Genomic DNA, 25,767 nt, shown 5'->3' with positions numbered 1-25,767 from the left:
GTATTTTTTTTAATCAGGTATTTCTTGGATGACTTTGACTGTACTTTCAATGGCCAGTTGCCATGAATTATTAGACTCTTTTTTTTTTTTCTTCAGAATCTTCCAGTAGACGTCTAGAGTTTAGCTAGAAGTCTTGGCTATGATACAAACAGTGATGGAAAACACATGAGCAGTAACAAGTTTTAATCTCGCTTCTCAGTACTAACATGGGCTAATCTGTGGAAGCAGCTTATTCCAGTGTCACCCAGGGTGCAGCCACACCAGGCTCTGTAGAAGGGTGTTTTTCTTTTAAATGTAATACCTTCTCATATTTTCTTCTTAAATAGTAGCTGAGGACATTTACATTATAGATTTGTAGTACATGGTGGAAAATTCTACTTTCAAGAGGACTTACTCTCTTCTTACAAGGTATGTTTTCATGTCTTTTTTTCATGCACTAGTGTACAATTATTTTAGTCAATACTAAGAGGACATTAATGTTATTAACATAAATGCCTGTAAATTATATAATATAAAGTTTATCTGTATAATTTCTTAAAAAACAGCACTTAGATACATATGTAATATTACTCTAGCTTTTATGTTTTATATATAATGGATTTACTTTCAACATAACTGTGACTTCTTAAAACAGCTAGATGATGATAACCTGTCACTATGCTTTGCCATAAAAGTTAACATGGCTGATTTTTAAAATCATTTAAACAAATAGTGTATGAATATGTTCTTTTAAAAATTACATTAATGATAAAAAAAAGCTTGGGGATATTAAAAATACATTAAGTGAAAATAGTAAAAAAATTTTTTTCCAAAATGTGAAACTATGTTATTTTCTAAGGCCTTTAAAAAATATATGAGTTATTCAAATGTTTTTACTTATACATTTGAATATTCATGTTTTTCCTTGATAAATGTCTTCCTTATTCTTATGTAATGAAATGGCACTGGACAGTTAAAATGGAGACTCATATAAGTCTAAGAAAGAATATTTATTAGCAAACTTTAATAAGCTCTATATTCAATATGAAAGATTAGAGACTTCACAAAATCCAGTCAGAATGTAAAATAAAGATTTCCTTTATCCCCTCTCAAAGTAAATTCTTAAAAGATTAAACAATGTATTTGATATCCTACTCCCTCATAATCTAATAGAGCATAGTTTTCTTTCTTGTTCAATCTATTTGGAGGTGTGGCAGTCATAAACAATAGCCACATGGTATAGGATTAAGTTACAAAGAAATCTGAGGGAGTCTATATGTCTTTAAAAATAAAGACTTCAAAAATCCCACTAAGAATTGAGTTTTTTTTTTAAAAAAACATAAGCCCCCACACACATAAAAGCATCTTGATGTTTTCAGTATTTAGAAAAATAGGATACTGGTGGAAAGAAGAGGGAATATGCAGTCCTCTGTTACAACTACTACATTAAAAAAGAATATTCAGATATCTGACCTGAGGTTTGAGACAGAATAGATTAACTTTACAAGCACAAGTTTTAAGGAAGCACAGGAAAAATTAGAAAAATGAAGAGGTAGGAGTTTTTTGTTTTTAAAAGCAGCTAGGTTGCTGGATGCACTGAAAAACTGATGAAGGACAAAACATATAAAGAGAAAAGCAGCCAGCAAGTTCTTCAATCAGCTGCTACTTAAACTTTTGAGGTAAAGTTAATTATTTCTTTAAGGAAATCGTAGGCTTTAAAAGTATCTGTTTCCATGACCAAAAGGTACTGTGATTAAGTTTCCAAATGCATGTTTGGATGTTTGACTTAACTTGTTCACTTACAAGTACCTTGATTCCAGCTGAAATTAGTCTGGATTCCTTTTGTGAATACACAAAGAATGGTCACATTTATATACTGAAAACTATTATTGGTACATGTGAATTTATAGGAACATTTCAGCCAAGCGGATCTTTAAGGATAGGATTTAAAAGCACAGTGGCTTATTTTCCTAATAATAGTGTCTGAGAGGAAATACCATTTCACTTAGACAGATTTTCCATTCTAAGTTTGTGGAACATTTAAGCAGAAAATAGGAGCTTATGTAAATTCAGAAAGACACTTCTTAGCTACAATTCCAATCCTAAGAACTTGGCCAAACCTCTCGCCCCATTCTCTCCGAGGGGAGTCTGGTTACTGTCTGGAAGTCACTGTGAGAGTAAGACACATTTAGAGAAGGCTAAGCAGAAGGGTGGACAATGCAGGAATGAGGAGGCCAGCTTCAGGTTCTTCCACTTTAAAAGAGGGCACGGTAGCAAAGTCTCAAAGGCCTCTCCTGGCTCTAATATGTAATGGCTTAGTAATAACAGCAGTAGCATTGAAATAATATTTCAAATACTACTCAGAGAAACCTGAAACCAAATTCAAAGCTTTCTATGAGTAGGAAACTCTGGCAAAACTGGTTTAAATCAGGGAAGTACTGAGTTTTCTTGAGAACAAGACATAAACACTTTAAAAGGTCTTAAAAATAACAATCTAAATACTGCCAAAACTAAACAAATAAGAGTTTGATCCATATTAATAAGCTCAAAATCTCAAAATAAGATAAACAACTAAAAGGCGCATCATTTAAATGAGAAACAATATTCTCTACACTCCACACTGAATAGAAAAACACTACTGTTCGGTGTTCCCTCTTGGACATTTCAGTATTTTCCTACTGATAAAAAGTGCTTAACTAGAATAGGGAGAGGTTTAGGGTCTATAATCACTTGTTTTTATCAAGGCTTTGCTATTTCAAATGAAGGGACTAACTGGTAAATTCCTCATGGAATCAAGGTTCTCCTGACTTCTCTTTTCAAGTAACCAGGATAAGAGAATGCAAAAAGATCCAATTAATTTCATATGACTAATAGGAGACAGAAGTAGCATGGAGAGAACACTGTGACAGAAGATATTTTGGTCTCTATAAAGAATTTCCTATCAACCACAGATGGACAACAGTGGAACTGGATGTCTCTTGAGGAGGTGTGCTCCCTGAGTCCTCTCACTGGAGTCATGCAATCAGAGAGCGGACACGCCATCTGGTCCACAATGTTCTGGAGGAAACTTCAACACTGGGAGGGAGTTTCAACTAAATGACATTTCCTGCTTCCGCATGTCTCCTCTCTCACTCACAAGGGAAGGGTCCAGGAAGGCATGACAGGTGGCTGCCCTCACCAGCCAGCCAAAGGAAAGCTTCCCAACTACCACAGAGGAGCCACTGCCTCATCTAGCAAGCCAGAGTTGCCATCTCATCCAAGGCAGGGAGGAGCTTATGTAGCTCACCAGTATAAGAAGAGAGGAAAGGAAACTGATTGATGCCCCTTCTGACTCTGCAAGTAGGCTGATCAAAAGCCCACTGGGAGAGACATAGAAGAGAAACAAGCCCCCCCGGCCCACTTCATGCCTGGCTTCCTTCCTCTCCTTCACCTGTATACCACCCTTCTGTGCATCCTTCACACCAGTATCCCTCTAAGTCTGTCACAACTGCTTTTCTCTTCCTCATCCCAGCCTGCATCCCACTCCAGGGCTCTTCTATGTCACAGGGCAACATGAGTGCAGCGGGAAATCGGGTTTGCAGGAATGAAGGCAAGTCCTTGGCCTGCTGCCAGGTTACAGGGAAAGGCCAAGATGTAGTATGGCTTCCCACTTTGGATCTCTAACATATTCCTCTTGTTACATGTATTTTTTTAAAAAGTTTTCTGGCTTTCTTAGGTCTATATTTCTAGGATATTATATGTTAGATTTTTCTGGTTTAGACAGGGAAACTACAACCTATTTATCTCTAAGTTTCTACCAAAAAACCCCACAAAAAACAAAAACCAATGAAACTCAAACAACCAATTAACCCAAAAATAACCTTATGAAAATTCTCTGCCTCCCATGGACCAGAGTAAATAGTGCTAGTCCTACCAAAAATTGTAGCTCCAAACTATTTTGCAGCATTGTTGGTTGACTTTTGAGGGAGTAGTATATGGGAAACCTTTAACTGTACTGTCTAATGCTAAAGAAGTGGTAAGAAAAGACAAAAGTACATGGAGGACCAGAGCAAAGACAATTTTGTTGCAGACTGCTATTTAAAATATTTAAAAAGCAAAATAATAATTTACAAAATATGCACTATAGACAAGAAAATAACCTTTAACTCATAATCCCACTATCCCTTTTATTAGGTTTGTATATTCTATTTCAACCATTTTTTTGTGTATGTATATTTTATTGACATCTTTATTTCTATTGGTCTTAAATAGTAAACTGAAGGTTATGAGGAGTACAGAGACTTATGGTGAAGAATTTTACTTTCAGAGTCTGTGAACCACACATGTGGAGATTCTTCCAAAACATTAGAGTCACAGTGTACACAGCTGACACTGATCACTTGCAGTTTAGTTCTATTTACTAACTTGAGCATTTATTTTTTACTTTTTCTATTAGTGCACCTGCCATTTAAGCATTCACTTTTACAATAATTCCACACTTACCTGAGAGTAGGGAATTAGAAGGTATGTTTTTGCTTTTTGAGCAAGGAAGCGTGGGAGAAGTGCATAGGGAGAGTCCATTGAAAGCATCCAAATACGTTCTACTTCATGGATTCTGCATCTGTGCCTAGTACATAGTGCGTACTGATAAATGCCCAATGGAAAACTTCAGCAACCTCAAAGAAAGCTAGAGACAGGACATCAAATGACATTTAATTCTTCACCACCACTAACTTCTCCACCAAGGTCAAACAAGGCTGCAATGCAGAACAATCTTAAAGAATAAATTGGTACTAGGGACAAGCTTTGGTTTTGATAAGGACCAAAAGCTAAATTAGCTCAAGAATGAGAATTTTAGAAATCAAGACAAGGCAGGGCACCAAGCATTAAGGAGCCAGGAACCACAAAGAAACCTGTGGTCAAGAAACATAATGGAGCACAGTTAGGCAGGCAGCCAAGAAGCAGAAATGATGTGCCAAAAAATGATGTTGGAAATGAAGCCCAGTTGACCATAATCAGGTGCCGGTGCCAGGATTCCAGGGTGACTGGAAGGTAACCTGCTGACAGAAGCTGCTGGGCCATGAGCTGCCAGCACAATTTCTCTCTGTACTATACAAATCTGACTACCCAACCACCCCCATTTCCACCCTCTGAAAGCTGTGAGTGCACTGCTTTATGCAGAGATGTATGCTGGATAGCAGTGTGTGTGGACTGGCTGGAAAGGAAGAGGTGACAGAAGCCATTAGCTGAAAGAAGATAAAAGAGAGTGCTCCTGTGTGGGTTGTAGCAGAAGATGCAAGGATGGGTCAGAACACATGAGCTCTAACTCAAGTTCTAGTTCAATTTGGTCATGTGGCCTTGGGGAAGCCACTGAAGCTCTTTGTTCTTCCTATTCCTCCTGATTAATCTGAGAGATGTATCTAGAATAAACTGAATTGACAATTCCACAAGGCAGTGCAGAGATGGGAGGGCAGAACTGTTCCTGGAGTGGGATTCAGAATAAGGTTATAAAAATAAAAAAGTTTTTACTGTTCTGTGCCTTATATTCTCCCTTACCTAGCACAACTGAGTGTGAGTTATCATAGGGAAATCTGACAAGGCTGGTGATGTCCACTGGGCAAAATGTGCATATTGCCATATAGATTTCTAAGAGTTAAATAATATTAATTATCAGGTTAATCACTGATGACAGTAGGTTTTTTTTTTTATCTTCCTCTGATGACTAAAACATATACACATATATATGAATATTTTAATTAAATTAGTTAATTCATTTCTGATTTTCAAGTCCAGAAATAGCAAGGTGGTGGAGAGACATTAAGCCTAATTTCTGGAAAATTGTAAGAAGCTGGCATAATTCAAGGATTCAGGGAGCCAGATCTTCCTGAGGGTTGGGTCAATTCTAAGTGACTCTAGAAGTCCTTTGTGACTAAGGTGCTGTCTGACGCTCAGGCACAGCAGCCCAGCCACACTGTTGGGTGACTCGGCTGCGTGTGGACTACCCCCCGCCAGGCTACAGCCTCACCAATGGATTTATGTGCGGCTAACTGAAGGCCCCAAAGGGAAGACAGGCATAAGTCTGTTTTAGATGATATCATAATGGTTTTACTTTTTGAAAATTCACCAAAAAAACTGTATGTTTCACAGTTCATAGTTAAGAAACCACGATATATAAACATACCTGTGGGAAGATCTGCCATCATATGACAATAAACTCTCACAAGTTTCTCACTTGTACATTCCAGCTCTGTGCGGGCTTTAGAAAAATGCAAATGATAGCACCCCCACCTCTGAAAAACTAAACAAAAGGAAACTCAGTGGAATGATGAGTTGAGAAAGAATAGCCTGGACATCAGATGTTTTGGATAATGGAACAGATTGGAAGGAAGAAATCCAGTAATACTATGGAAAAAGTAACTAACTCTTGAGAATGAGGCTAGGGAGGCTGGTGGGATAGAAGTTAAAGAAAACTTCCAGATGTACTAATGGGACATGAAGGATTTTACTTTAAAAGTGACATAGACATTAAGGCAATGGAAAGATTTTAGGAATAAGGGAATATGATAACCTTTTTTAAAAAAACAAAACAAAACATTAATTTCCTAGGTATAAATATAGTTCTTATTGCTCAGTATAGAAACTGAAGGAAAAAAGACATGACATGACTCTACAACCCAGATAATATCATCAATTAGGTATATTTGTGTCAGGATTTGTGTGTGTGTGTAAGTATACTACATATAGATTTTTAAAATATTTTCTTTCAAAAAACAGTATTTCTTATTTTTAAATATATTTGCAAATATTTTGTGAGTTCCAAAGTATTTCAGAGAATAAATACACCCTATTTTATTTGAGTATTTCCCTTTAACCATTAGTATAATCTTAAAATATCTTTTGTTATTATATAATTCTGTGATGAACACCTTTATGCACATTAGAATTGTTTCTTGAGACTAGATGCCAAAAGTAGAATTACTAGATGAAAAAATAAAGATATTCATAAAGTGTCCAATGCATATTGTTGCACTGCTTTCCAAAAACTTTTAATAAACTTACTCTCACATTAGTAACAAATAAGAATGCCATTTCATTGTATTCTTGCCAGCCCTGGGAACTATATAGCAGCAGGAACTATATCTATTTAAACTTGAACTTAATCCTCAATGTCTACTTACTTCTAGATCGGTCCTCTACATAGGAAGACATGAAGGAGTATGTGCTTCTAGTGTTCTTGACTTTGTGCTCTGCCAAACCATTATTTCACCCTTCGTACATGACACTGAAGAATTTGATGCTGAAGGACATGGAAGACGAAGGTGATAGTGATGCTGACAACTCTCTCTTTCCAACAAGAGAGCCAATTAACCCCTTCTTCCCATTTGATCTGTTTTCAACATGTCCATTTGGATGTCAATGCTATTCGAGAGTTGTACACTGTTCCGATCTAGGTAAGAACATACACCAATTTGTTTTGAAGAATTATGTTGTTCTGATAAAATTTAAAGGATAGGGAAAGACCTCACTGAAATTTTAAAAATCAGCTAATTGTAAAGGAATTTTTTCATTTAAAGTTTTGAAAAGTATAACAAACCCCAAAGTCCATCCAAACTTATTTTAAAAATCCAGAAAATCTGAGGAAAACATTGGAAATTTCATATACAGAACATTTCCTTCTCTCTCCAAATTTCAATCAATACTTCACTTTAATTTCCTTCAGAGAGAATGGATGTCACTGCGGTTTCATCTTATAGAGTGTCAACTGGTTTAAACTGTGCTTTCTAGCAAAATTCTACAATAACAAAGTAGTTGTCTGTCCAGAACAATGAATAGGTTATAGAGTTTGTGAAATCTCTAATCTAGACACTTTTTTTTCTTTTTTTTTTTAATTTTATTTTATTTTTAAACTTTACAACATTGTATTAGTTTCGCCAAACAGACAATACTCTATGTGTTTTGAATGATTTGGGTTTAAAACTATCTAGAAAAGAAGTGGCTGAAATGCAAGTCACTTTCTAAAGTCTCTTAAAAACGTATAATTCTCTGCTGAGTATTTTATTATTTTAATACTTCTAATAAGAGTGCTGTCAAACAGAAGGGCATACTCAGGGAGAGGTACAACAGGAATGCACACTGAAATTGTAGTCAGCTGTTTCCAAAACACAGAATGACTCAGACCTGACCCACTGTGGGAAGCCAAAGGTATAGTTCACATTTCCCATACTGGACCCGGAGCTCATCAAGGCCACGTGGAGGGTATATATGAGCAGACAATGCCTCTGCAAGCTTTAGATTCATTTCCCATGGTCACAGCATTTGTGGCAATATGCAAAACTTGCTACAGTGAATTCCAGAGACTTTAAAAATGTGTTATTATGGGATACAATGAGAAAGGTGAACAAAAACCATCCAGAAAAAGAGGATATTATTATCAGCTAGAATCACTGTGAAAGTCTTAATGGAATATACAGGCACATATCTTAAAATGACACGGCACTGTTAGCAGCATAAATGTCACCTACCCCATGACCACAGAAAATGAAGGTTCCAAATTCATCAGGGGTAGGGTAAGGGACGGTTTGTCAAAATTTATGTTATAGGTCCTGTCTGCAGAACTTCTAGCTTCCTACAAGACCTTCCACTTATTTTCTAAAATCAAAGTAATCTCCTACCAAAACTGCTGCTACCTTGGTAACCCATCGTTACCCCCTTTTCCCTCTTTCCAACTATGTCAAACTTCTTCAAAGAATTGTCAGTTTTAAAGTATAAAGGAGGAAGTATCGAGGGCTGTCAAGTGGAATGTTGACATTCATAGTATTTTTTAATATTTAATTCTTCAATTTTGGGCTACTAAATATAATATTAATATTACTCATCAGGAGCCTAGCAGGCTACAGACCATGGGGTCACAAAGGAGTCAGATGTGAGTTAGCGACTAAATGAAAAACAACACTCTTCAGGAGTAACAATGGCTGCACTAAAAGTGTAGTAATATCTGAAACTCACTTTAAAATACATAAAAAAGATAAACTGATGTATGGATGGACAGTAAGTATAGTATAGCAAAATGCTGATGGGAGAAAAAGGAATATTAGTTTTCACTGGAAAATTCTTTAAACTTTTTTGTATATTTGAATGTTTCAATAATAAAATATAGAAGAAAACCAAGAAGGCCCCATGTGCATCAAGCATAAGTATCATATAGAATGTCTGGTAACAATCAGGGGTGCACATTTTCAGCCATTCAAGGAAAACAAGGAAAGTAAGGAAGAAATGTACCACATACTGCTCCTGCTGGTTTTTTGCTTCTTTAAGAAAGAAAAAACACATTTACATCTTTAAATAATTTAATTAGGGCTTCCCTGGTGGCTCAGATGGTAAAGAACCCATTTGCAATGCAGGAGACACAGTTTTGACATTTCTGTCAGGAAGATCCCCTGGAGAAGGGAATAGCTACCCACTCCACTCTTGCCTGGAGAAGTCCATGGACAGAGGAGCCTGGCAGGCTACAGTCCATGGGGTCACAAACAGATGAATAAATTTTTGTAAATCAAATAATTTACAACTAATTAGAGAAGCTCATTATTAAAATAAATGGGTGGTAAGGTTTTTAATAGTATACATGAAAATAAACTTATTTATCTATTTTCTAAGCATAACTTTCTACATATTGATGCTTCTTAAAATGATCAAAACCCACAGGCTCCAATTTAGCACTATGACTGCCTGAAAATCTGCAAAGAATGTCAATATTCTTTAGTCAAAAGTGCATGAGCAGAATCTGTGCCTCCACTGTTAGTCTCCTCCTTGTAGTCATATTAGAGCATTTCAACTTAGCTCCATTTAATGTCACTATGACTGAAGTGATAGCTAGACCTAGCTAGACACCTTGTAAAAATAAAGTTACTTGATAAGATCATTAGGCCATTCCAAAGACCAATGTTTTTGTCATCTGCTACACATTAAGTCATCTACTATTTAATGGCAATCACGGATTTCTTAAAAAGCACACTAATATCAGCAATCTTATCTTTAGGATATAATATGTACGCAATGTGTTTATTTCTCAGGTCTGTCCTCCGTCCCAAGCAACATTCCATTTGATACTCGAATGGTTGACCTTCAAAACAATAAAATTAAGGAAATCAAAGAAAATGACTTTAAAGGACTCATCTCACTTTATGTAAGAATGCATGTTCATATTTTCAAATATTTAAGTGAAAATCTCTATCACTGCTAAAATGATTACTTGTATTTGTGTTTGTATAAACAAGTCTTTATTTACTCTGTGTGATGAATGACAAAATCCTGTTATTTTGCATTGTTCTAGTTAATGAAAAATGATAGATTTAATTCAATTATTAATTTGATTCAACTGATGTTTACTGAATAATAGACCACTGAAAGGCAGTGGGCTAAGAATTCAAGTAAATGGTCCTTAGATGAGATTATTTCAGTAATCACAGTCATTACACACTAAAACAATGAAACTATGGTTATTTATAGCACCTTATTAATGTATAGTGTAAGAAAAGCAGTATGTAAACCCACTGACTTAAGAAACCATAAAGCTCTAAGAGCAGCATGTGCAACATACATAATTGATTAAATATATCTATATAGTTTTTTTTCTAGACTTCTGAAGATGAAAAAGAACTTTTCTTACTATACTGATTAATATTTTAGCTTTCTAAAATTTAAAAGATTCTTATTTCTCTATTTAACATTTTGGGCTTCTAGATTTTAGCAGGTAAAATTTTGAATGCTATTTGAAATTTGGTTTTGGGGAAGAACCTGATTCTACACTGTCACAGACATGGGGTGTCATCTCTTCCCCTCAGAGTAATATTAGAGTGGAACAGCCTCTTTTTTGCACCAGGCTATGGTGGTAAGGCAATACTGCTCTTCTAGGCTGTTTTTCCACATTCTCATGCTACACTGGAGAGAAGACAGTAAACCTGTTACCTGCAAGGCACCAAGAGGCGATGGGAGAGATATGACCATAGCAGTCTCTTGCTATGTAGCCACCCATATAGCCCTGTTCTCTTCCTATGTCTGAGAGGCTTGAGGCCACTCTACCCACATGAACCCTGCTGAACCACCCTAGCAGGCAGGGAAGGAGACTACCAAATCCCATTACGAAACCAGTGCTTAAATGTCAGCTGGAAGATTGTGTTCTAGACACCACGTGGGGTGTTTTACTCAACTCTCTTGCTAAATCCCCTTGATAAGGCCTGGCACGGATGGCACCCAGAGAGAGCCCAGTCAACCCCCTGCGAAGCCATACTCTCCCTTGCACTGCCTGGTGGCTGGGCTTGTGGGGCCTTGACTGCTCTTTTCCCTTTCAAATATACAGTGCAGATTTGCTGGGCTCCATACATAATAAAGTTTCCATGTTAAAAAGAAAAGAGCAAATGGAAGAACACACATATATATCTTATAACTGAGGCCTCACTTAAACAGTCAGAAATAGCATAATAGGATCTGTCCAATCTACCCCACTAACTCCAGTCTACAAAGACTTTTAAAGAAGAGCAAGGACATTATTTTAGCCTCAGTTGTTGGAAATATAGTGAATGCTTCTACCACTTCTTCAACCTATATTTATCTATAAAACCACAATCATTAATGCCATATTTAACTCTGAATCATTAAGTCTTTGTCACATCATTATTTTATTATATTTTAGGAGTATTCCAGGGATTTAACCTACAAGTACTCCAGTTATTCATTGAGAAATGAGAATCAAAAAGGTGTCAGGAGCTGTCTTAGGCCTCCTTAACTTTCTTTTAGTCAATTTTTAAATGGCATTGTATTGGAGTGTTCTGGAGTTCAGCAGTCCCAGGCTGAAATCTTGGTCTAACAGAATTAGAAACGTTGGGAAAGTGACTTACTTCTCTAAGTCTGGCTTTTCTCAGTTTTAAAAGAAGTGTGATAATAGTATGGAATTCAGAATGGTTATTTAGACGAGTGAATGCATATAAGGTGCTCAGAGTCCAGCTGCCAGCTATTACTGCTACCAGCTTATTGTTTCTAGACTGGTCAATGCATGAATGTTAAGTACTTTTAAAAGCACACTTTATACTTAAATTGTTAGCATGCTGTATATCTCAAAACACTTATTTAATTATAGTATCATCTACATGGCACTGGTCTTTAAAGAGAACTAAAATTATTTTTTTAGATATCCTATAAATCCTCTGTATGTTTTAGCTGCTTGTTTGGCATTCTGATTCTTGCACAGAGAACAATGAAGCATTAGAGAATAAGTGAGATCGCTACACACACACACGCACATATTCCAAGTACACTTCCAGCCTGTTATTACAGAAACGTTCATCATGAAGACTTATTGTCCTACCACTGAAAGACTATACTTTTCTCATCCTCTGCCCTTACATATAACCACATTGTTTGGGGCTCTGTGACTGCTATGTTTGGAATTTTCATGTGAAAGCCAACATTGAAAGTACTGCTTAAATGGAGACACTGTGCTAACTCAACTTGCTGGGGCAGCATTTGAGGGTTTAAAAGTCTTACCCCATTTTGTATTCTTATCCTTCCTTTTATGCAGTATGACAACTGCATGTCTTAACCAGAGGGAAAAAACAAACAAAACCCCATTTGTGATGGCTGGATCTAATTGAGGCCCATATTCCCATTGGGGCTCCTGACAGTGGCAGCCCACTGTCACACAAGTGGAAGTGCACACAAGAGGAAGAGCAAAGTATGGAGGGCTGAGGGGTGGGGGCAGGCAAAGTGCCCACAAGAGGAAGAGCAAAGTATGGAGGGCTGAGGGGTGGGGGCAGGCAAAGTGCCCACAAGAGGAAGAGCAAAGTATGGAGGGCTGAGGGGTGGGGGCAGGCAAAGTGCCCACAAGAGGAAGAGCAAAGTATGGAGGGCTGAGGGGTGGGGGCAGGCAGGGGGGCAAATCACTTTTCTTCACTGTGCTCATGTCCTGGTCACTAAGAGGACAGAAATAACTTCTGTTAAATTTACCTCATGGGGGTTGAGTGAGTTGGTCAAGTTGTTCAATCTTCCCTGTCCTCTCATTTTTTTCAGTATAACCAAAGGAAAAGAGAACACATTCTAAATTTGGCAGCACACAGAAAGGAGTATATTTCACCAGTTGGTAACAAAATGTAGTTTAAATTCTTCTCAGTTTAACCTTTTTTAGTTGAAATTATTAAAATTAGTGATGTCTGAAAGAAGGGTAAGAAAAAGGAGACAGCAAAGGCCTGCAGTGAAACCAGTAGACATGATAATAAAGGGACTCTAACTGCCAAAGTATTTGTATTTCTTCTGTGAAACAACAACAGTGTAAATAACAGGATAAAGGCATATTAAGTCAGTCTGGAAACAAGGAAGATTATTGTACAATGGTACCAGAGACAGAAGTCAAAAGGAAAGAATCTTAATCTGCTCCCTAAAACAATGAGAGGATCCAGATTAGCAGAGAGAAATAAAAAGTTCTAGCAAAGCTAAACCCACCTGCCATTGCCCTTGGGAAACATTGAAAATTCTTTCTGCAAAATCTGGTATGTTTTGAAAATAGTTACTAGGTGACTGGCAAGCCCTAGTACCAAGGACTTTCCCAGTTTTGGTTCTGAAGTTCTGCGCCCCAGTAGATTCTAGGAATGCTAAACCACTTGCCATTGCCCTTGGGAAACATTGAAAATTCTTTCTGCAAAATCTGGCATGTTGTGAAAATAGTTACTATATGACTGGCAAGCCCTGGTACCAAGGACTTTCCCAGTTTTGGTTCTGAAGTTCTGCACCTCAGTAGACTTAGATGGCTGTGTCAGACCCTCAACGTGTCATAAAGGGTTTGACTGTGGGGAACGCAGATTCAGGCTGCATAAGTTCGTTCACTTTCTGGGGTTGTGTCTCTTCTGAAGAGTTTTGCCACGTTGCACCAAGAAATAGCCACAGAACTGAGAAGGGGTTGAGTCATTCCTCAGAACCTACTACCACCTCCCCAGTGTCTACAGTATGCCAGAATGCTGAGGGCACATTGTAGGAATTTATTCTTACAAGTCTCTATTCTGGAGAAAACAGTAAACATTAGTAAACAAGACAGAAATGAGGTTTTAAGAGCAGATAAAATCATGCAAAAATGTATTTGGTGTGTACTGAACTGAACTTTGTAGAGTGAACAGGTTTAAGATAAGATAAAGATAATAACATTCATTACTTCCATGAATTGAAATAGGAGAGGGGAACCTTAAACACAGGAACACTTCACCAACTCAAGATAAATCAAAGGCATGAAACCAACTGTTAAAGCTTTGCACTGTTTCAACGCAGTGGCAAGTGTGTGTGTGTGTGTGTGTGCGCGCGTGAGAGTGTGTGCATGCACGTGCGCATGTATATTAGCTTAGATTGGACTGGAGAATTATTTACATGGTTAATAAAGTATATGAATGACACAATTTGCATTGATTTCTGTGATTTCCAATCACTACTGAATATTGGTAATCAAATATTGGTAAATAAAATTCCTGATTCAGTACAACTTTTTATGCTTTATCTAGGCTTTGATTCTGAACAACAATAAGCTAACAAAGATTCACCCAAAAGCCTTTCTAAGCACAAAGAAGTTGCGAAGGCTATATTTGTCCCACAATCAACTAAGTGAAATACCGCTTAATCTTCCCAAATCATTAGCAGAACTCAGAATTCATGACAATAAAGTTAAGAAAATACAAAAGGAAACATTCAAAGGAATGAATGCTTTACATGTTCTAGGTAAGTTTTTGCAAATAAATGGGACATTTTGAAATTATATGCAATATGCAGATATAGAGATCTTTATCATCATTAACAAATTTAGGACTGATAATTTCTAAAATTAATTTTTTGAATCTAATAAGCTTTACCTAGATAAACCATTCAAAAATAAAGTATCAAACAAAATTTATAGCACTTAAAGAAATACACCTTTTGTACATAAATACACATGCACTCTCAAGAACTCCCTAATGTGGTTTCTGTTTTCTGATTGTACCTTAACTGGTGAATATTTGTTACTCTCATTTAGTTTAAAGATATCATTTTTAATGTAAAAACTACTTAAATATAACCTACAAAATTAATTCAGATATTATTTAGAATGTACAGCTGACTTTTCATTATTTCTTTAAGATTATTGAACTATGGCATTTTTACTATATACTTTAAATTTTACGCAGTATTTTACTTCTAACACTCCTGGTATAACCATGCCATCTTCCCCCACAATATCTATTCAAAATTCCTAACCAATATTCTCATTCATTTATTCATTTAATTCAACCAAGTGCCAGACACTTACCAAATAGCTTCACTATCTGGTACTTCCTCAGTTATATTTCTGTTAACAAATAATTTTTAATTGACTTGCAATTTAAAAAGTTTAGGTGACAAATAAATGTACATTGGAAAACACAAAGATTTTGAATTATATGAATGATGGTCTTTCTTCCTAAGGTAGTATTACTGTAACAAAATTTTGATCATGCTCATGGTTGGAAAAGAGTAAGTAAGTTATTGATTTAGTAATTCAAAGCAAAAGAGTAAAGCTGTTATATAGTCCAGCCTATGTAATACAAAGCATTCTGTCATCTGAGACTAACAGAAAGGAGAGTAGATAGACACAGAAACAGATACACTGAGCAAAGAAGAGTCTGAACAATAATGCTCACACTTCTAGGGACATGTATCTCTGTATTCTGAATTTCCTTCAATATACAACATATGTGTACTAAATTATATAATTCTACCCCCAACAGAAATGAGTGCAAACCCTCTGGATAACAATGGGATTGAACCAGGGGCATTTGAAGGGGTAACAGTGTTCCATATCAGAATTGCAGAAGCAAAACTGACCTCCATTCCAAAAGGTTTGTATTTGTATAGTATTTTTTAAATTGTCATCTTAAAATGACTATTAAATGTAATGCTATAAACACTGTCAAAACCACAAAATTCTTTTTTACCGGTATATCTGGTCAGTATAGTATGAAATTTAGTGTTTTCTCACATACACAAAACGAACCATATGTAGAGGTTTTTTTTCTCCTTTTTTTGATAGTTTGAAGCCAGAATCTTTATTCCCAGGGAGAATAAAACTTAAGAAGCAATGAACTTTTTATTTTCTCTTTCCTGACATTTACTCGTCTATACCTGTCATTCTGTGAAGTGTCTCAGAGAGGTGAGAATTCTGTAGAGAAGAAAGCAGAAGGAAATGCACAGGGTCAGAGACCTTTCTCCAGGCTTGTAGCAGTAGTTCAGGGTGGGAATTGTGAGGAGAGACTGGCAGATGCTGGCAGTGGCAGGGGTGGGGGTGGGTGTATACTCTGGGCAAGGAACCCTACACCTCATTTTTTTTTACAGCTGAGTTGTGTACATTAACAGGCTAATGCACAGAAAGGTCTGAAGACAATGTTGGGCACATTCTAAACACTCTTACAAGACATAACCAGTACCAGAATGACCACCATGCTCCATCATGTGACCTGAAGCTGGTACCTCAAAGTAAAATGTTTCTTAAGTTTGCCACAGGACCAATTTTCTAAATCATTACTTACAAGATCCCAGACTAATGACTAACTAGATAGCATTTACTTTTCTCCAAGCCCATGCTTAAAGTCTAACCTTCTTCCCCCTTGACAAAGTCTCTCTCCTATGCTAATACCTGGATCAGAAATAACCCCTATGATTAATAACATATTTTCCTTTCAAACAGCCCTGTCTTTCAGTATCCACAGTAAAATCAGCAATAATCTTTCTTTCTTCTATTTTATCATTAACTCCTTTTCTATATTACTTAGTAGATCCAGATTAACAAAACAAACATAAGCTGATAATTTAAAAAATCAAGCAAAGCTACTATTACTGATCTTTCATTTCATCTAAAGTGGAAAGACATTTCATTTAGCATAGGAAAAATCAGTTTAGTTCAGAACTTACACAATTAAAAACAACCTTAATTTAGTTTTCAAGGAGCGGGCTGTTTTTCCACAAGAAAGCTAAAATATTATATTTACCATCTAATCTTTAGAACAACAACAACAAAAATACATACTCTACCTAACAAGTTAAATAAAATCACTTTCATAAGCTGGAAGCTGACGCAGACGGGAAGAGGATGTACTAGAGCAGAAGAGCGGGGCACCATCCCAGAGCTGTGGCTTCCAGGTCTTGCAGTTATCATCACTCTTTATATTTATATTAGCGGTTTTCTTTACTACAAAACATGCTGAGAGTAATTCTCAAGTTTTAAAGTGTATCTTTAAATGAAGTTTTAACTTCTTATGAAGTTCTCAAGATTTTTCCAAAGTCTAAAGGAACATTTTCTATATTTAGAAATTTAAATTTCAAATCTCTAAATTTACATAACTACTTCTTTAAGATCCTTAATAAGTGAGAGTATCTCAGTCATGTCCGACTCTTTGCAACCCCATAGACTACACAGTCTATGGAATTCTCCAGGCCAGAATCCTGGAGTGGGTAGCCTTTTCCTTCTCCAGGGGATCTTCCCAACCCAGGGATTGAACCCAGGTCTCTTGCATTGCAGGCAGATTCTTTACCAGCTGAGCCACAAGGGAAGCTTATGACACTAAAATCCTTATGACATTCAAAAGACAGTTTTTTGTTTCTATGCCTTATTTGCTCAAATGTTAAGGTTGACTGCCTAAATGTTATAATTCAATCATCACTACCCATTGCAACAGGGTGAATTAGGCAGAGGTCCAGAGGATTCTTAACTAGACTGGACAACGTAAGATGAATGAAAAGTGGTTTTCCTTGTCTCCAGTGGTTAAGATTTCACCTTCCAATGCAAGGGGTGCAGGTTCAATCCCTGGTCGGGGAGCTAAGATGCCTCATGCCTTGTAGCCAAAAAACCAAAACATAAAACAGAAGTAATGTTAACTATCAAGACTTTAAAATAAAAATGGCCATACCAAAAAAAAAAAAAAAAAAAAAAAGAAGTAGACTGAAAACTGTTTTTCCTTCATATTCAATTGGAAAATTTTGTTATATAATGGAATTGTGTGGAGTGGAATAGAGACCTGTTTGACTATAGAGTAGATACAGAAATATCCTACGTTGGTGCAAAAGTAATCGTGCTTTCATATTGCTAATCTTAAATCATTATAACTAGGGTCAAACACATCTTTATTAATCAAAATAGGAACCATTACAATCTACACATTTTTTGCCAACAAAAAATAAGTTTGTTTACGGCTGTAGTATAAAAATCCATTCTTTAGGATTCGACGAACTCTTGGAAAGCATTTTCTGTATCCTGCTGGTTGTGGAAGCATTTTCCCTGCAAAAAGCTGTCGAGATGCTTGAAGAATTGGTAGTCGATTGACAAGAGGTCAGGTAAATATGGAAGATGAGGCAAAACTTTGGAGCCCAGTTTGATCAATTTTGAAGTGATGGTTGTGCAGCATGCAGTTGGGCATTGTCATGGAGAAGAATTTGGTCCATTCTATTGCCCAAGGCCAGCTGCAGGTGTTGCAGTTTCTATGCATCTCATCAATTTGCTGAGCATACTTCTCAGATATAATGGTTTTGCAGAAAACTACAGTGAATCAGACTGGCAGCAGACCACCAAATAGTGACCATGACATTTTTCTGGTGTAAGTTTGGATTTGGGAAGAGCTTTGAAGCTTCTTCTCAGTTCAGCCACTGAGGTGGTTGTTGCTGGTTGTTACATAAAATCCATTTTTCATCACATGTCATGATCTAATCAAGAAACGACTCATCGTTTTTGCACAGAATAAGAGAAGTCAACACTTCAAAACAATGATTTTTTTGATTTTCGGTCAGTTCATGAGGCACCCACTTACTAAGCTTTTTCACATTTCCAATTTGCTTCAAATGCCGAATGATCACAGAATGGTCAATGCTGAGTTCTTTGGCAACTTCTCTTTTAGTTTTAAGAGGATCAGTTTCGAGGATTGCTCTCAGTTGGTCTCTGTAACTTCTGATGGCCAGCCACTACACTTTTCATTTTCAAGGCTCTTGTCTTCTTTGCAAAACTTCTTGAACCACCACTGCACTTTACTTTTGTTAGCAGTTCCTCGGCCAAATGAGTTGCTGATGTTGTGAGTTGTCTACACTGCTTTATAACCTACTTTGAACTCAAATAAGAAAATTGCTTGAATTTGCTTTCTAACATTATTTCCATACTATAAAATAAATATAAAATAAACAAGTAATGTCATTAACAAAAAACCATGAAGGAGTTTTATGTTTTTTATATGTGAGTATAGTCATTCCTTAAATATGAGTAAGCTCAACTGATCAGAATTCAAGAAATTAGGATGCTCTCAGTTTAGAATTATTTTCCTGCTCTCTAATTTATTTATTTTTAAAAATAAAAGTACATTATAAAATCAATATAAATTCAGCCATGATTAATATTGCTGTTCATAAGGATTTGAAAATTATCTTTAACAGTCTTAATACTAATAAAGTAAGGAAATGTTTTAGCAAGAATTGAAAAAAAGAATGCATTTCCTAGCTAGGCAACAAGAAATTCTGATTGAAAACTAATACATTATGTGTAGGATTAATGAAATGAGGTCTGACTGAATCACTGGTTAGTCTCTTTCATTCCAGCTTCAGTTAAATGGAGAAAGCTAGGGTCAGAACTGCAGGGATCCAAACATATCAGAGGAAAAAAATTCTTGTGTTTATGCTGTTCAGTCTCTAAGTCTTGTCCGACTCTTTGCAACCCCTGGACTGCAGTACACCAGGCTTCCTTTGCCTTCACTATCACCCAGAGTTTGCTCAAACTCATGTCCATTGAGTTGGTGATGCCATCCAACCATCTCAACCTCTATTGTCCCCTTCTGCTGCCCTGTCTTTCCCAGCATCAGGGTCTTTTCCAATGAATCTTCTCTTCAAATCAGGTGGCCAAAGTATTAGAGCTTCAGCTTCAGCATCAGTCCTTTCAATGAATATTCAGAGTTGATTTCCTTTAGGATTGACTGGTTTGATCTTCTTGCTGTCCAAGGCACTCTCAAGAGGTTCTCCAGTACCACAATTAAATAGCATCAATCCTTTGGCGCTCGGCCTTCTTTATGGTCCAACTTTCACATCTGTACATGACTACTGGAAAAACCATAGCTTTGACTATATAGACCTTTGTTGGCAAAGTGACATCTCGGCTTTTTAATATGCTATCTAGGTCTATCATAGCTTTTCTTCTAAGGAGTAAGCATCTTTTAATTTTGTGGCTGCAGTAACTGCCCACTATGATTTTGGAGCCCAGGAAAATAATGATATTAAAAAAAATTCATTGGGACTTCCCCAGCAGTCCAGTGGTTAAGACTCCACCATCCAATCAATGCAGGACACACAGGTTTGATCCCTGGTTGGGGAAGTAAGGTCCCCAATTACTAGCTGAAGGATGTGGCCAAAAATTAGAAAAAAAATTCATTGGTCACCTCTGGGTATTGTACCAATTTATTACTTTAATGAAATCAAACATTTATGTTGCTTTTTCTATAAAAACTGTATTATAAAGTAACTAAATAATTAATGAAGGAAAATTCTTTAGAGAAGAATCTCACCTAAAAAATGCGTAATGAATGATGAAATCAGAAAATCACCATTTTCCAATTGTTAATGAAATAATAAGTCTAAGTAGCAGTAATCAATGAATGAGTGTGAAGACTATCAGATGAAAGAATAATTTACTGAATCTAATCTGGTCTCTAGATCTAACTACTCAGTTCAGTTCAGTTCAGTCCCTCAGTCGTGTCCGACTCTTTGTGACCTCATGAACTGCAGCACGCCAGGCCTCTCTGTCCATCACCAACTCCCGGAGTCCACCCAAACCCATGTCCATTATGTCGGTGATGCCATCCAACCATCTCATCCTATGTCGTCCCCTTCTCCTCCTGCCCTCAATCTTTCCCAGCATCAAGGTCTTTTCAAATGAGTCAGCTTTTCTACTAGGTAATAAGAAATAAAGGGCCTAGATGGAGGCCATTAGCCCAATCTACAAATGAGTATCTCAAACAATTTAATATCTGAAACAATCAACAGAAGGAGAAAGAGGAGGTAGCATGTAACAGAAGAAGAGATTTAAAGAGATACAAGACTCAAATATATTCTGTACACTTTATTTGGATCCTGACCTGAACAAATCAACTGTAAAATAATATAGTAATAATAATATACTTATTAGGGAACTGATTATTAGATGATTATTAGATGATAGGAAAGAATTATTGCTAATTTCGTTAGACGTGATACAGACATGATGACTATGTAAGGGGAAAAAACAGATGACCTTATGGGTTAGAGATGTCTAGTCTTTACAAATGAAATGACACTATATATGAAATTTGATTTTAAGTACTCTAGCAAAAAAATACATTAATAAAAACAAATCGATAACACATAACTACTAAGGTAGATGAAACAATATTGGAAAAATGGAGATAATTGTTGAAGCCAAGCAACCAGCAAGGTTTCTAGTTTCTATTTTTCTACGTTTGAAATTTTCCATAATAATAATAGTTAAAAAAAAGCAAATCCCCCAAACTGCCTAAGTCTATAATGTGAAACTTAACGAGTAAATAAATACTCAATAGGGCTTGGTCTTAGCCTGATCTAACATACATATTTCTTTTCTTATCATTAGAACTACCTTCAACTTTACTGGAGCTACATTTAGATTATAATAAAATTTCAGTTGTGGAACTTGAGGATTTTAAACGATACAAAGATCTGCAAAGGTAAACATTTCTCAAATCCTATCCAACTTGTAGGTGGTAGTCCATATGATGACAATATTAATGAAACTTGTTAAGAGAATGTATAGAGAGGGACACAATCAAAATTAAGGGAAAACTAGAATGGATTGCTATCATTCTGTCTCAGAAATGAAAGAGGGAATGAGTAAAAGGACACTTTCCAAATGTTCCTTTAGTTGCAAACAGGTTAGACAATTTCCTGACAGTAGAGGAGAGGGCTATTACATCCTGAAATAGGTTATTAAAAGAAAGCATGGAATACCTTTCTCTGAACATATATACAAATATTTCTAACTTAGTTGTGTTTTCAGCTAACTGAATCATATCATCTGCTCAAGAGTTGATGCATTTTATATCACTTTTAGGCTGGGTCTAGGAAACAACAGGATCACAGATATTGAAAACGGAAGTCTTGCTAACATACCACGTGTGAGAGAAATACACCTAGAAAACAACAAACTAAAAAAAGTGCCTTCAGGATTACAAGAGTTGAAATACCTCCAGGTAAAACATTCTACTTGTGTTTTGTAGATATTAATACTTTCCTTTGTTTTTATGAAATATATTAGTATCTGAAGCAAAGCAGCAAGTAGCTTCACACCCTAATGATCCTCCTAACACCCTAATGACCCTCCTAATTCACAGCCTAAGGACCCTCCAGATTATGCAACATGTTTTATGCAGCAAGAGTGTTAGAAGGCCAGTTTCTATTAAGGTATAAGCTAAAACACTCAGGAACCCATTTCTAACCCTCAGTTTCTTCTGCTGAAACTGTCAAGGTCATTGTGGTTAAGGTGCTGACAGCTAATTTCAGGTTTCTGGGGTGGCAATAACTATGTAAAGGCAGGACTGGTCAGGAGGCAATGAAGTAGGATTATATAACCTTTCATTCTGTACACATTTTATGAAGGAAGAGCATGTGGATAAAGTCCGAGGTGTTTTCACTATCGATATGGTGCCAGACTAAAAGTGTGCATGCTTTTCAAAAAACTCAGGCCAGAATATATAATCAAAAGTCAGTGTTTGGAACATTAAGGGCTCACATTTCTTGTTCTTAATTATTAGAAAAACTTTCCCTTCTAATCTGGCAACTCTTGACTAGCCAGAAGGGGCCACAGAATTGTTGGAGAATCTGATAAAGCTTTAGATACTCCCAAGAAAAAATATGAAGAAAATCTTTTCACATAATTTTAGGAATTTCACAGATCTTCCCGATTTTCATTTATGGACCTCAAATTAAGCATCTCTACTTAATCTGAATCACCTTTAGTCCATTTTTCTCATGTGCTTTCCTTGATATGTTGTACAAAGTCCTCATCATCCAAGGAAAAACACATTGAGAACAAAATGGGTCTTGAGCCACTTGCTTCTATATTTCTAATTTTTCTTTAAATAAGTTTTGTTCACTACACAAAAAGAACCCTTTGGCCTAGAAGCAATCAAAATGCATGTGACATTGGCAGGTGCTAATCTGCCAATTAAGATTACGACTTCTGCTTTGATTTTTTTTCAAATGTTGTGTATAACCTTTTTTTTTAAAAAAAAAAAACAAAAAACAAAAAAAAACTGGGCACAAGTGGGGTCTTTCCTCCCTTAAGCTGTCCAGTCTTTCAGTACTTTACTCCACAACACTGATCCTAGATTCTGAGCATCTTAAATCTATCCATACTATTGCTAGCATTAAAAAAATTAAACAGAATTATAACACAAACATAGTCATAAGGACACATTCAACAAACGTCCACAAACCAAACACACCCATGTCCAGCAATGTTTTCCATTCCCAATGAGGTCAATGCTGTGGTAAACTACATCTTGCACTGCTGCTGAGCTGCTAGGAAACCATATAACGCATCTGCCATGAAGCCCCCAAGATTAATAGAGGGCAGCAGCGACTCCAGGTTTGATGCACGATACTGGATGCTTGGGGCTGGTGCACTGGGACAACCCAGAGGGATGGAATGGGGAGGGAGGAGGGAGGAGGGTTCAGGATGGGGAACACATGTATACCTGTGGCGGATTCATTTTGATATTTGGCAAAACTAATACAATTATGTAAAGTTTAAAAAATAAAATTAAAAAAAAAAAACAAACACTTAAAACATCAAAAAAAAAAAAAACAACAAAAACAAAAACCACAAAACTTAAGAGGTTTTAGCAATGCCTACAGTTCTCAGGACTGGCTCAGATCAATCTCACCAAAGCAAAATGCAGAGGTAACAAAAGCTAGAACTGGTATCCTAACCTGCCAGCAAAAGGCTCTTTCTTTATAATATGCCAAAACTTTGTTAGTTAAATAGATTGCTTTTACTTCCTAGAAATCTCAGTTGTCAAAAGAGTCCAAAGAAGGAATTTATAGGGCTATTAAAGGGAATGAATGGAAGGTCTTATATTTTCCATTTTTTTTCTGAGTAATAATTTAATAAGACATATACACAGCCTATAAAGTTGTATTTTGTCCATTGGTGCAAATAAAGATTCAACTATTGATGCTATATTACAGATATGTATTTAAGATGTCAATAGACATATTTTTCTATAAAACAAAAAATTTCTATAAAACAAAAAATACAGCTAATTTCTGTATAATACAGGAGCTTGAGTCTTTATAATAAATATTTAACAGGCATAAATGAGCACATATATTTTAAGCAAAATATGTCCAAATCAGTTCAAAACAGACAAAGCCATGAACAAATGCTGACCACAAACAGAATATCTTCTTTTGCACATTTATCAAGAATTTTTAATCCATTCTTTCCCCCATTACAACAGATAATCTTTCTTCATTCTAATTCAATTACAAAAGTGGGAGTGAATGATTTCTGCCCAACAGTGCCAAAGATGAAGAAATCTTTATACAGTGCAATAAGTTTATCCAACAACCCGGTAAAGTATTGGGAGGTACAACCTGCAACATTTCGCTGTGTTTTGAGCAGAATGAGTGTTCAGCTTGGGAACTTCAGAAAGTGATAATTAGTAATTAGCAATATACATTTAATATAAAATTCAAAAATTGTTACATTTGGAATACTTGAACTCTATTAATAATGGTTGTACTATGCATCAATGCAAAAATCTATTCCCATGTGCTTAAGTCCACTGACTTATTGTATGACAATAAATTTCAACAGAATTTTGCAAAAACTATTGATACATCAGGATTAAAGGAAATAGGCATTTATTGCAGTTTCCTTTTACATGTAAATGATTTTGCATAAATTTCATGCTTGAACGTTCTTTCTCAGTAACAAAAAATAAAGACATTCTGTATTTAATACTTTGTTATCAAGTGCATTTAAAAAAGAACTGTACTGTAAATGGAATGCTTGACTTAGCAAAATTTGTGTTCTTTCATTTGCTATTAGAAAAAGAAAATCGACAAGTACGGTTATATAAAGAATACATTATACTATTCTTATTCTTTCTTTAAAAACTTGGATATTACTCTAATATTCTAATAATGTTGAAGTATGGTTTGATATAATCTTATTCAAATTCTCACAACTTCAAGACTTACTGTCTTTATGTTTAAAACTTCTTTATAATAAAGTCTTCAATAAGTGTTTATTACCAACTCAAACAGATGCTATTCATACGGCTGTTTTTCAAGCTGTAGCAGGTACTTTTCTCTTTAATTATTATTACCTGGTTATAAACTCTCTATAGAAACGCATAGTGAGTGTTTATATAAAATCTCACATTTTTTTTATTATTACAGTTATTATAAGCTTTTAACAGTGTGTCAATTGTTAGGTTATATAACACTGTCACTTCAATGCTAATGAATATTTTCAAGATGTCCCTTTGTAAGACCTTGGTTGGAAGAGACTGGATACTATCAACTCTACACCAAACTGTCTCCTTAAATATGCACAGACTGGATAACTCTGAAGAACACATCTTGTATAACTGAATAGGCAGATCATTAAATAGAAACTAGCTCTGTATAAAAATTAACAGTACTTACATATGTATTTTTTGGTGTTCAACATAAATAAAACTAAAAAAAATAAGGAAAACATTAAAATATTGGCTTGAAATAAAA

General features: G+C 35.9%; 2 protein-coding genes across 5 annotated transcripts in view; one reads left to right on the top strand and one right to left on the bottom strand.

Moving 5' to 3' along the window:
* Positions 1 to 25,767, bottom strand: part of LOC102398396 (centromere protein P) — a 236,723-nt gene that overhangs the window by 95,522 nt on the left and 115,434 nt on the right. The gene's annotated exons all lie outside the window — the stretch shown is intronic.
* ASPN (asporin) lies at positions 143 to 25,767 on the top strand. Of its 2 annotated transcripts, XM_006063101.3 has the most exons (8): positions 148 to 408; positions 7,143 to 7,409; positions 10,029 to 10,141; positions 14,493 to 14,706; positions 15,729 to 15,839; positions 21,608 to 21,701; positions 22,085 to 22,223; positions 24,495 to 25,767. In XM_006063101.3, exons 2-8 carry the CDS (start codon positions 7,166 to 7,168, stop codon positions 24,690 to 24,692), a joined length of 1,113 nt encoding a protein of 370 aa, XP_006063163.3. In that variant the 5' UTR covers positions 148 to 408; positions 7,143 to 7,165; the 3' UTR covers positions 24,693 to 25,767. The 2 variants fall into 2 exon arrangements, with proteins under 2 accessions (XP_044796220.1, XP_006063163.3); XM_044940285.1 differs by lacking the exons at positions 21,608 to 21,701; positions 22,085 to 22,223; positions 24,495 to 25,767 and adding an exon at positions 18,213 to 19,739 and having other exon boundaries at positions 143 to 408.

The sequence above is a fragment of the Bubalus bubalis genome, chromosome 3 (assembly GCF_019923935.1).
Source record: "Bubalus bubalis isolate 160015118507 breed Murrah chromosome 3, NDDB_SH_1, whole genome shotgun sequence".
NCBI classification, from domain to species: Eukaryota; Metazoa; Chordata; class Mammalia; order Artiodactyla; family Bovidae; genus Bubalus; species Bubalus bubalis.
This window is presented reverse-complemented; position numbering and strand designations above follow the sequence as displayed.

Bases quoted from the DNA above. Each gene is read 5' to 3' on its own strand.
- ASPN (XM_006063101.3), top strand. From the start codon at position 7,166: ATGAAGGAGTATGTGCTTCTAGTGTTCTTGACTTTGTGCTCTGCCAAA. The intron at 14,707-15,728 runs GTAAGTTTTTGC...TACCCCCAACAG, and splicing joins GAATGCTTTACATGTTCTAG to AAATGAGTGCAAACCCTCTG. The intron at 21,702-22,084 runs GTAAACATTTCT...TATCACTTTTAG, and splicing joins CGATACAAAGATCTGCAAAG to GCTGGGTCTAGGAAACAACA.